Here is a 12318-nt window from a genome sequence, read left to right as displayed (position 1 = left end):
AGGTGGGATACCTGACTTCTTAACGAAGCAAGGATCGATCGGGGTGGGGGTGGGAAGAGGGGCAGGACTGTCAACTTAGGAGGTCCGGTTAACACGTTGCACATATAAACGGTACATCAAGACAATCAACAAGGCACCCATCAAAGTGCTTACAGGGCAGGTAGTTAAAAAAAACAAACAAAACAAAAAAACACAAAAAACAAGCACCCCACTATGCAGCCCAGGAGAGTGTAGACTTATGACTTTGCATTAACCTCTAAGGGAAAAGAATCTGAAAACCTGAAACGAACACGACTTTGTAAACCCACTCGATACTTCATTTCTGCCATAAGGGTGGTGTTATTTGCATATCTCAGGGGATTGGTACTTCTCCCGGCAACCTCGATTCCAGCTTGTGCTTCATCCGACCCAGCGTTTCTCATGATGTGTACTCAGCATGTAAGCTGGATAAGCAGGGTGACAACATATACAGCCTTGATGGACTCCTTTCCCTATTTGGAACCACTCCGTTGTGTTCCATGTCTACCTCTGACCTGCAGAAATACCGGGGTTTTGTTTGTTTGTGTTTTGTTTTGTTTTTTTAATTCCCTAACCTGAATGAAACAGCAAGAGAGACAGAGAGAAGACGGAGGGGGAGGGGGAGGGGAAAGGGGAGGGGGAGGGGGAGCGGGTGGGCTAAGTAAGTAAGTAAGTAAATAAATAAAAATAAATAAATAAGAAAAGGATCCTACCGTTCAATCTGTTGCTTTCCACACACAAAGCAAAAACAGAGGACCCAAAGGACACAATGTTTACAATGTGAATTTTGAAAGAGGGACATCCCCTTTGGTCACTTCATACACTACCCCTATCAGCAGAATGCAATCGTTTCTGTTTTTCCCTCTACCTGGTCCTTCCAGACTTCAGAAGCTCGCAGCGAGGGTTCTTATCTCCTTGGCGATAGAGTGATTTTTTTCCACACGTTCCTTAGGGGCCCGGAGGATGTTTCCGTGAAGCGGGGGATACACACTTCTGGATAGGAGAGTCCCGTGCTACGTGTGTTTGTTCCTTTCTTTGCGTGTGGCGCTTTACCCGAGAGGGGGACTGGGTCCTGAAGTTTTCCGAGTGGCCTCCGATGTCTGGGGGCAACCCTCTCTGGGGGGAAACATGTCCCATGTTCTCTTGCCCTGCTGACGGAGAACTCAAAAGGCCCTGTGCCTGAAGCCCTGCGGATGGAAGCTAGAGGACTTGGTGAACATTTCTGACAGAGCTTCCCCGCTGGCTCACACGGTCAAGAGTCTGCCTGCGATGCAGGAGACCCGGGTTCCACCTCCGGGCCAGGAAGGTCTCCTGGAGAAGGACATGGCAACCCGCTCCAGTACCCAACTCTGACGTCTAGACATCTCCTTGACTGACTCCCCCTCCACCGACTGGTTTCGAAGGAATCCACTCCAGGGATGAACCGGTGTGTTTCCTTGCTTTCCCTACAAGTGCCTCTGAGGAAAAAAATTACCTGATTGCTTGCACCCCAGGCCTGCTTTCCCGAACCTGTCTGTCGACCTCACAGCCTCCTGAGAGGAGATACGATAAGTGTTTCACTGAACGGAGGATCTGTGCTCAGAAACTCTTTCCACGACATGGAGGCCCGTACTAACTAACCTATTTGGTCCTTCCCTCGTTCCTTCCTTCTTTCCTTCTGGATTTGTTGTTGTTGTTGTTGTTGTTCCCCCCTTTCTCCCCCCCCCCTTTTTTTGAGGGGGGGGACTTCTCTCTCAGGTCCATGCACACGCACACGCGCCGTTTCTCACGTACATGCGTACATGCATGCACTCACACACACAGTCACCAGTTCAGCTTTTCATGGCTTTCAGGGAAGTGTCAGAGGAGGGAACTGCTGGGGTCCGGAGCAGGCCGCCGACCCCACCCCACCCCACCCCACCCCACCTCACATGAACCTCCATGTCCTGTGGAGTGTTTTGGACTCAAGTAACTTAAGAACCAAGAACCTGCCAGCGCCAGAGGAACGCTCCGCCCCTCCCTCCTTCTCTGTCTCTCTGAAGGCAGGCAGAAATGAAAACCTCCTTCCACGGAGGAAGATGTCAAGTGATGATGGCTGCTTCGATGCACGTCCGTGATCCTCACATGCATGAGTGGGGTTTCCTGGGTTACGAAAAGGAAGAGACCTCTTTGGCCTGACACAAGGCGAGTTTGTCCCTCAGCCTCCCGCCCCACCCCGCCCCACCCCTAGCCCCCTTCCTCCGCGCGGTGCCCAAGGGGCAGCCTCAAGGTGGAGAAATGGAGAAATGGGGGTGGGGCGGATCACCATTCAACAGAGAGAAGCTCGAGGCAAAGTCAAAGGCTCTGACTTGACTGGAAAGCTTTCTGCATTTGAATGAAGCTATCTGACCGAGGCCCTGCAGGGGGAGGGTGGGGGTAGGGCCCACAGACAATAGCCCCTGCCTGCCTGCCTGCCTGCAGGCCGGCCTGCCGGGCTGAGGAGGCCCTCTGGCGGCGGCTGCGGGGCCATGCCCCCGACTCCTGCAACTCGGTCCCCTCAAGGAAACTTCTGGGGTGACTCCCTTGTCCAGGGAGTCATCAAAATTGGCCTGTTTCTGAAAAAGGCCCGAGTCACAGCTGTGACAGAGTCCCTGGATCTCTTCTTGTGGATTGACCTGCACCCTCCCATCCTGTCAGATCCTTTGGACACTCTCAAAGAGGTCTTTGGCCTGGGCCAGGAAACAAGCCAAGATAAACAAATACGTTTTTGTCTGTTTTTTTTTTTTTTTGAACAGGGCGAAAACGATGCAGGGCCGTGGATCGGAGAGAAACTTGCTCCTCTCACACGCGTGAAGGCAGGAAGTTCTCAGCGGGAGAGAACCTGCCTTCACTTTTCACTTCTCAGGGGGACCTGGACCGGTCCCCTCGCCTCGCACGCCCCCAACCCCTAGCCCAGCTCTACACCCCCCCCCCCCCGCCCCGTCTCGTCTCCACAACGTCAGCCCCACTCCCACCCCCACCCTCCGGCCACCAAGGGGGCCCCGTGGAGGGGTGGCCATGGCCTTCTCAGCCCCTGTTCTGAGATGTCACTTGGGAAACCGCTCTAGGCCGAGATGCCAGATTGCTGCCCTGCTGCTTCATGTCCGTCTCCATCAGCCATGCCCAAAAGGCACGTGAAATAATGGACAGCAAATAGTGCACCCAGAAAACACAGAATGATCCTCCTGAACACCACACGGCCATTTTTATGGATCCACATAGAGGTCGTTGATATCCCCGCTTGATGCATGAATAGTATTCACACAGACTCGATTTATTTTCACTTTGATTGGGGGTGCCCTATCCAGAGAGATCACTCGGGTCAGAAAGCAAACACAGAACAGAGCAGAACAGAACCAAAACCACAGCCAAGTCGAGGGAGTGCTGAACCAGAGGAGCTCACACAGCCTATGAGGTATCCCAGATTGTGAAGGAGCGTTTGTGCTCACGTATCTATGTGGAGGTCTGAAGGGTCACTTGCCAGCGATGCAGATGTCATGCGAGTGGCCGGAGATGTTTCTCCATAGGATCTCTTGGGATGTCGCACACAGGCAGGGTGCCTGGTGCAGGGGCACCCTGGGAGGTCCGATCCCCTGAAAAGTTGGCATGTGGGGCTCAGGCAAGCACACAACGTTTTCTTGCAGGGAGGGCCGAGCGAGGAGAATTCAGGGGTCCATACCTCCAAGCCCCCAGCTGCTGCTGCTTCTTCTTCTTCTTCTTTTTTTTTTTTTCTGCCCCAAGCTTCTTGAAAGGGTTCCACGTAGCATTCTGAAAGGTCAGGTGATGGAGGGACAGGGTTCGTGGTTGCAAACGTCTGGCTGTAGGAATTCTTTGTCTTTGGTGACTGTTCACCACGTGGGTCAGGTCATGAGGTTCCTATACCCCTTCCACGGGACAGATGTTCACTGGGGGAGTGGGAAGGGTCCACACTCCTGTTCCCACTGCTCCCCTCCGTGAACTGGAGTGCGAATCTAGATGGGCCTCTGACCACACACATCGCCGGGTTACATCACGCCGGTTTGGCCTTCGGTTCTCACAAACTGGCACTCTTGCTGCTTCTCGAAGTGTCCTAGAGAAGAAGACATCGGATTTCACATTAGATCAGCTTCTTTGACTAGCGAAGGCACAACAGCCACAACAAGTGGGATGGATAAACACAGAAGTTGGTTTCCTTCAGACTATGGAGCGTGTGTGTGTGTGTGCGTGTGTGTGTGAGAGAGAGAGAGAGACAGAGAGACAGAGAGAGAGAGAGAGAGAGAGAGAGAGAGATATGCCTTTGTGGTTCTAAGGCAAGCACTGAGAAGTTGAGACTTTCTTCAACGAACATATTTTCCTTCATTTCAGTCGTGATGGTCCAATGATTTGGATGACAACATTTCATGTTTCAGGGTAGATGATTTTAGAAGGCTGTGAAGGGACTTCCCTGCCTGGTGGTCCAGTGGTTAAGAATCCACCTGCCGATGAGGCAGGGGACAGGGTGTTTTCGATCGATCCCCGATCAGGGAAGATGCCACTGGGCTCCGGGCAGGTTCGATACAAACCTATAGAATGGACAATGCCAGGCAGGTGTGAAGGCGAGGGCAGACGGGGGACTCTGGACGATGATGACTGACACTGACGTCTCCGTGTAGGTGGGTTGTGGCCGGCACACTCCTCTGGGGCAGTATGTTCCTAAGACTGTTGCGGGAGGAGCAGGGGACCTAAGGGAACTCTCTGTCCTCTCTGCTCCATTTTGCCCCCGGAACCCTAATCTGCTCAAAGAGAGGATTCAGCCTATGGAAAGACAAACTCACATGTGAGTGAACCTCCTTTCTAGTTCACTTGAATTCTGAAAGCGTGACGGTCAGATTCACTCAACTCTCTGGATGTCTGTTCTTCCTGAGATCCCGGCCTATTCACTGGAAGAACACATGGAGCCGGATGAGATCTCCCTCTGCATGGCGGCTCCAGTGTGCACACATTTCAATGGCCACGGCTTGTGGACATCGCGCCGAGAGCCTAACCCCGGTGTTTCAGACGACGCCTGTTTCTACAATGGCTGAACAGTTCTAACTGTGGGAAGCCCAAAATTTGCCCCTGCCTGTTCGATCTGCAGGGACTCTGCAAAGAACACACGTGCCCGGTCGGTCTCATGACCGATCCCCTTTTTCGGAGCTAGCCTGGCGTGTGATCTGTTTTCCAGGCCATAGGCACGCACTGGCACTGGGGAGTTGTGTTCCCCCTCCCCCCCCCTTCCCCCCCCCCCCCCCCCCCCCGGCCTCCTCCTCCTCCTCCTCTCTGCCCCCACCCTTCCCCCCACATGCACGCTCCCTCACCCCCACCCCCGCCCCGCCTGGGCCCGGCCCGTCCAGGTCTCCCCCACCCGTGGAAAAGGCCAGGAAGAAATGGTCCCAGAACGACGCAGCCGAGAAACAGTGGAAGTCCACTTGGATGCGGTTAGGAAACACCTGAGCATACCTGGGCCGACACTGCCACCGTGTGGGATGAGAGGCCAGTGAGAGGAGAAGCCCAAGAGTTCAGAGGAGGAGGAAGAGGAGGAGGAAGAGGAGCAGGAGGGAGGCAGGCGGCGGTGGGGGGAGGGGAGGGACAGGCTGAAGCTGTCTCAGGGCGATGACGTGGGTGAAAACGTCCCCCTTCAGAAGGGCGCTCCGAAGAGAGAGTTCCGGCGGGACCTTGAGAGCACACAGGGCTTCGTTTTGGAGGCTGACCTTAAAGCTGGGAGTGGGGGTGGGGGAGGGAATCATCCAGACATACGAAAGACACCAGGCCGGGAAGGCAAGACAGATTCTTTACAGAAGTGAATCGGATGCTTTTCTGTCAGTGTGTTCCATAATCAGACTATCATGGAAATCCATCCATCCACCCATCCATCCACCCACCCACCATCGTTTCGCTCCTTTTCTGTTCTCTACATTTTTAATGGCGAGTGAGTGAGAGAGTCTTTCAATGGTTTGGTAGGATTTTTGAATGTCATGTCGTAGGACCATGGTACTTTTCAGCCATGGATGAACGTGACGGCTTCTTTTTTCAGCTTCAGCGTTCAGGGTTATCCTGAACTGCCTCGCCAAGTGAGGCCTGTGTGTCCCTCTGTGCTGGAGGAAGGACACTGTGCGATAGCACATCTTGATACACATCTTGATCTTGGACTGAAGAAAACCACCGTTGGGAATGTGTTCCTTGGCTTCGTTTCCTTTCCCTATGGCACTGACCTGACCGTCCTGTCCACTCTTTGGATCCTTTATCTCCCTCTCCCCCTCAAGGCACTTGGTCCTTTTCTTCCTCCTCCTCCTCCTGCTCCTGCTCCTGTTCCTCCTCCTCCTCACCCTAGTTTCTCTCCCCCACCCCTCTCAGTCCCACTCTTCTCAAATTGACGTCTAACTGACTGACAACGTTTTCTTTTGCCTGCCTTCCTTCCTCCCTCCCTCCCTCCCTCCCTTCCTTCTTTCCTTGTTTTGTTTTTGTTGCTGTTGTTGTTCCCCCATTAATTTTCAGGTGTACAGACGATGTTTCAGTGTAGCGCAGGAAGGACACAGCGATCACCAGGATACATCTCGTGAGTGACTGTCCGTCACCACTTGGTGTCACGGCAGATGGCATTTGGTGTCATGACGTGCCGGTGACTCATTGATTTCATCCGTGGAAGGCTGCACCGCTTCGTCTGTCTCCGTCACCAGTGGCACTCACTCATTCTCTCCCCCTCCCCACCCACCCACGCCACCGCGTCACCCCCTCCCTCCTCTGGCCACCACCCATGTGTTCCTTTACGGTATCTATGAGCCTGCTTCTGATTTGTTCTGTTCTGTTCACGGTGTATCCTTTGGTAGATTCTGCATGGAAACGACTGATCTGAGGTGCTTCATTTAGCATAATAGCCTTTCTAAAGATCTCTCCAAGTTCCTGCAGACTGTGAGATTTTATTCCCTTCTGGTGGTTGAGTCCCATTTGTGTGTGTGTGTGGGGGGGGTGGGTGGGTGTGGTGGGTGTGGTGTGGTGTGTGTGTGTGTGTGTGTGTGTGTGTGTGTGTGTGTGTGTGTGTGTCTGCATGCGCGTGCGCACACGCGCACCTGAATAGATACAGGTGTAGGCACACAGACAGAGAGTTCTATCATTCTGTTTGTACGGATGTCTACCTAGGTATAGGTGTCGATACCACACATACACACGCGCATATCTTCTTGGTCCCCGCCGTAGGCACTCCGTGGAGTTGCCGGGTTGGGTCGGATGGGGAATCTTTGGTGGAGTGTCCTGAGGGATCCCAGGACTCGTTTCCCTAGTGATGGGGTTTCTCTCTCTGTGAGGTGCCAGGTGATGAGCTCTGATATCTCTGAGTCCGTCAACACTTTTCTCAGCTGCAGGAAAGACGCATTCCATCGATCAGGAGCCACTGTCTTTTGATGTTTCAAACTTGCTGTCGCGATTGCGAGTCCAGCTCCTGGGCCTTTCCCCTCCAAGTTATCGTTGTCCAGATAAACGCCCCGGGGTGCTTCCGTGAGCCCGCCCCCACCCCCAGCAGCCCCAGCCCAGCCCAGCCCCGCCATTGATTTGTTTTCTACCTTGTGCTTCTGAGTGTCTGTCTGTTCTACCTTTATTTTGAATGAAGGTGTCTGTTCGGGCCTCCTGCCGACTTCGCTCATCGGGGATTGTTTCTCTTTTGGAGGTTCAGTTGTCTGACGCCTATATGTATACACACACGCGCGCACGTAGACATCTACGCAGACACATGCGTATGTATGCACATAGGCACATGTACGATGACTAATACGTACGTGTATGTATACATACGCGCGTATGCATATGCGTATACGCGTGTGTGTGCATCTATGCACATCAATCTGTGTATATGCACTCTATACACACACTTGCAACTGTACCTACGTATATGCGTGTATGTTCACTTACACATACATGTGTGTATATGTATACACATATACAGCCGTACGTCTGTGTGGACGTATATACGCTACATGTAGACGTCTAGGTATGCGTACATATGTATGCATATGCGTGTACATACACGTGTGCATATACACAGGCGGATATGTGCGCATATGTAAGCATGCACGTACGTGTCCGCACATGCGTACACACACACACACCTGTGCGTATACATCACACGCACACACACGCACACACACGTGTGCATCTATATGCGTTTACACGCCCGTGTTTATTTCAATGTAGGTGTGTATATCTATGTATAGGCACATATGAGCATGTGTATTCATGCGCGTGCATATCCGTGTACGTATGTGTATAGATGCCTGTGCATACGTATATACACGCAAGCATACATGCACACTTTAAATGCCTAGGCATATACGTGCACGCACAGACACATGCGTGTACGTGAGCATGCATGCCCTTCGTACGTACTTGTTTATACGCATGTGTGCACGTATATATAGATGCGAATATGTGTCCGTATACATATGTACATGCGTATATGCACATGTGCGCGCGCTCTCTCTCTCTCTCTCTACCTCTCCGTTTCTCTCTCTCTCTCTGTCTCTCTCTCTGTCTGTCTCTCTCTCTCTCTCTGCCTCTCTCTCTCCCCCTCCCTCCCTCCCTCCCTCCCTCCCTCCCTCTGACTTTTAAGCTGCCAGAGCAGTTCCACGACTTGCCTTTCCTGCCTGGTGGTTTTGTTTCATTTGGTTTCGGTTCTACTTCAAAAAGTTATGCATTCATTGACTTGGCTGTTGTCATGGAATCCGGGGCTTATTTAGTGGATCCCTATTGACTCGGTCCTCCCCACCACGCCCCTCAACCCCACCCCCGCAGCCCTGCCACCCCAGACCGCCCGGCCGCCCGCCTTTCCGGTGTTTGTGGCCAGTGATCTTGAAATCCACGTTCTCCTGACCTCAAGTGCACTTTCCCCACCCACCCGCGCTTGCTTGTGTTTGTTGTCTTTGGACTTGGTCACGGTCTCTACCCAGGTTGAGTTTTGTTTTCTCTTGTTGGGGGTCCGAGTGTCTCCTTCGTTTCCTTTCTTGCTCCTGGGCTTGCGTGTCTGTGTCTGTGTCTGCTTTCGAAAGTCCTGCTTTGTTCTCCGAGCAGCGCTTGCCTGGTTTCACTTTGCCGGTCGGTCCCTCCCTCCTCCCCTCCGTCCCTCCGTCCCTCCGTCCCTCCCTCCCTCCCTCTCTCTCTCACTCCCTCTTTTGGGGGGAGGGGGTCCGGGGGAGCCCGGGATGTCACTGGTGCCCCTCTCTCGGCCCCCGAGCCCCCGCCGCCGGCGTCTCCGTGGAATGTCCCCCCACCACCCTGGAATCGCGTGGGCGGGGGAGCGCGTCTCCTTCGGGGCAGCCTCCTGAGGAGATAGTTCCCCGCTCCTCTCCCTTCCTCTGCGGCCGGGGTCGCGTCGCGTCGCGTGGCTCGGAGGCGGAGGAGGCTCCGGCCCGAGCTCGGGCGTTTGGGCGGCCGGCGCGATGGCTCCTCGGCGGCCGGCGACAGCGACCCGTCCTCGGGACGGTCGAGCCGGTTGTCAGGAGCCACCTGGCGGCCGCTTTTATATTGTCCCTCCCCTCCGGAGCTTCGGCGAGACCTGCAGGAGGATTGTGACTCAGCCGCCGGGCCCGAGGCAGTGCTCTCAGAGACCGGCTATGCTGGCGGTGACAGTCCCGGTGACACCGAGGCCTAGGGACGTCCTGCTGTCGCCGGAGATTGGTTCTCTAGGTTTCTGGGGAGGGTGACCGTCGCGGCGCTCCAGATCCGGGCTCTGGGGCGGCCTGGTCGGGTCGACCAGCATCTCCCCGTGCCCCTCCGGCCGTGGAGACGGACCGGCCGGGCCCTACCTGGGCCGGACCGCCGAGGTGGGCAGGGAGAGGGTCTTCCCTGCCCGGAGCGCCTGGACTCGGACTCGGCGGTCCTGCCTCCTCCCGGGTCGCCCTCAGGAGCGTTTGCTTCGCCCTCGGCCCCGCTCCGGAGGTGGGGACCGGCCCGGACTGTGGCGTGGAGGTCGGCGGAGGGCGCGGCTGGGTCCGGGCCCTCGGGTTCTCTCTGACCGAGGTGTTTTCCGCGTCGCACTCCGGAGGTGGGGACCCGCCCGCCGGAGTCGTGAGGGGTGACCCGGAGAGGACGGCCGGCGCGGGCGCGTGTGCGGTCCCCCGGTGGGGTCCGGTCGCCTGAGGCGTCTCCCGGCACGCATGCCTTTTCTTTTCTCCAAGTCCCGATAGGTCCGGAGACGTGGATGGACCGGGCCCTGCTTCCGCGGGTGGCCGGGGAGGGCGCGCTCGACCCTTCAGCGTGCCCTCGTGGGTCTCGGTCGTCGGACGCGACTTTTTCTCACCCCTCCCCAACTCCCTGAATCCCGGTCAGTCAGGAGGTGGGTGGGGACCGGCTCGAGCCGTCCTGGGTGCCCTGTGTAGGACGGTCTGGGCCCCGGGCGTGGGCCCTGGTCGGGGCCCGCTCGTCTTGTTGGAGGCGCCCCGCTGACGGTTCTTTCTTCTTTTTTCTTTATGCACATCGAAGTCAAATCCCCGTTCGGAGACTCGGACGGACCGGTACGCCTACCCGTGTGGGCGAAGCGGGGAGGGAGTCTCCGGCCAGCTCCCTCTCCCTTGGCGTCCGCGCCCCGACTTTTGCCACCACGCGGCCCCCTCCCCTCCCCCTCCCCCCCCCCAAGTCGACCAGATGGCCCCCGAGAGCTCCAGGCCTGGTGTTCATGGGGTAGTGCTGGGGACAGGTGGCCGGGTCAAGGTTCCGGGGTCCCTCCTTGCGAGTTGTAGATGGGCCCCGCTGTCGTCTGCTGTCATTTTGTCGCCCAAAATAGGTATTTTTTGCCACCAGGTAAGTGCTGACACGGTCTCCTTTGGTGTCTGCCACCGAGGACTTTGGGTCTCTGGATGCACGCGGGGCTCTGGGCCTGTGGGCCGCCAGCTGGCGCCTGGTTCGGCCTTTGCTGCTGGAGCCGCCCGCCTGGGCCTGTGCGCCAGCTCTCCTGTGTGGTGTTGTCTGGCCGACCCAGCTCGTGGTGCCGCCTCTGGGCGACCCGAGGGCGGTGGGGCAAGGTGGTGTGGGTCTTTGGCCCTGCGCTCCCCGCTGCGGGCACCCGGTGGTGGCTGGGGCGACCCCAGCCCTGTAGGCTCCGTGCCACGTGTCAGGTGTTCTCCTCCTGGGGTCGTTGGCCGCCCTCGCCTGAGGTGTGAGGTTGTGGGCAGGGACGGGGGGGAGGTTGCCGGTGAGGTTTAAAGCGGGCCCCTCTGGTGACTGTCCTCGCCTGTGCCTTCTCCCTGCCTTCTCCCCCCCCCCCCACCCTCCACCTTGGCTCAACTGATTGATGTGGTGTGGTCGTGCTCTCCCGGGCCGGGCCTAAGCCGTGCCGGACGAGGGACGGGCGTTCCCAGTGAACGTGTCCGCTCTTCTCGGTCTGTCCGCGGGGCCCCTCGCCTGTCTTTCCCCCTTGCCCGTCGGGCAGGGTGAGGAAGGCAGGGGTTGGGGTGTGGCCTCCGGCCCTGACCTTCGGTCTCCCGTCCCCCGCCTTGGGGTGCCTAGTGGGGGCCGTTGGGCTTTGGACACAGCAGATGCGCTTGCTTCGCCTTCCTGGCGTGCTCCCTGCGAGCGGCCCTCCCTGTGGTGGGGAGGGCTGTGCCGCTGCCATGCCGCGCGCCCCCCGCATGGGTGTGTGAGCATGCCTCGTTGGACCCTCGGTGGTGCCCCTGGAGTGCTCCAGGTCGTCCCTCAGGTGCCTGAGGCCGAGTGGTGGTGTCGTTTTCCCTTAACCCTGTGTCCTCCTCGGGTCCCCGCCGCGGTGGTGTGCGTGTGTCCCATGGGGGGGGGGTCGAGACGGTAAGAGAAGCATTGTGCGCTCCCCTCGTTGTGGCGGCTGACGGGTGAGGCCTTGCCAGGGGGCCCTGACCCGCGCACACGCTCCTGTGTGGTGGCCCGCTTACCTATGCCGCAGACCCCTCCCGCCCAGTTGAGTGGCGGCTCCTGGTGTGCCTCCGTGGGCCCGAAGGAGAGACGATTGGGTGAGGGACGGTGCACCCTCGGTGAGAAAGCCTTCTCTAGCGATCCGAGAGGGAGCCTTGGGGTACCGGACCCCCCAGCTGCTGCCCCTCCCGAGTGTGCAGTGGCCACCGTGGCGACTGCCAGAGCACGTGGGCAGAAAACCCCCCCTCCCCTCTGTGGGGAAGGGGTGTGATGGGTGCGCCGGCCCCGCGGTGGGGCCGTGTGCTGCTTTTGTTGCCTACTGCGGCCCGCGCCTCCCCCCTCTGAGTTGGGGGAGGGTCCCGCCGGGCCCCGCCGGGTGTTCGGCGAGTGGGGGGCCGTGCGTGTGCTGTGTGCGCGCAGCCGGCCCCGTGGTGTGAG

General features: G+C 57.3%; 1 protein-coding gene across 1 annotated transcript in view; it reads right to left on the bottom strand.

Annotated features, from left to right (window-relative positions):
- Positions 1-11688: 11688 nt before the first annotated feature.
- The window catches only part of LOC133053728 (collagen alpha-1(I) chain-like), a 2488-nt gene continuing 1858 nt past the window's right edge, over positions 11689-12318 (bottom strand). Inside the window, exons 2-3 of the mRNA XM_061138246.1 lie at positions 12045-12318; positions 11689-11940 (exon numbers count right to left, since the gene is read on the bottom strand). The exon at positions 12045-12318 is cut by the window's right edge and continues 815 nt beyond it. Of these exons, the coding sequence (XP_060994229.1) occupies positions 11689-11940; positions 12045-12318 (526 nt within the window). The remainder of the gene's footprint in view (positions 11941-12044) is intronic.

The sequence above is a fragment of the Dama dama genome, unplaced genomic scaffold, assembly GCF_033118175.1.
Source record: "Dama dama isolate Ldn47 unplaced genomic scaffold, ASM3311817v1 ptg000184l, whole genome shotgun sequence".
Lineage (NCBI taxonomy): Eukaryota > Metazoa > Chordata > Mammalia > Artiodactyla > Cervidae > Dama > Dama dama.
This window is presented reverse-complemented; position numbering and strand designations above follow the sequence as displayed.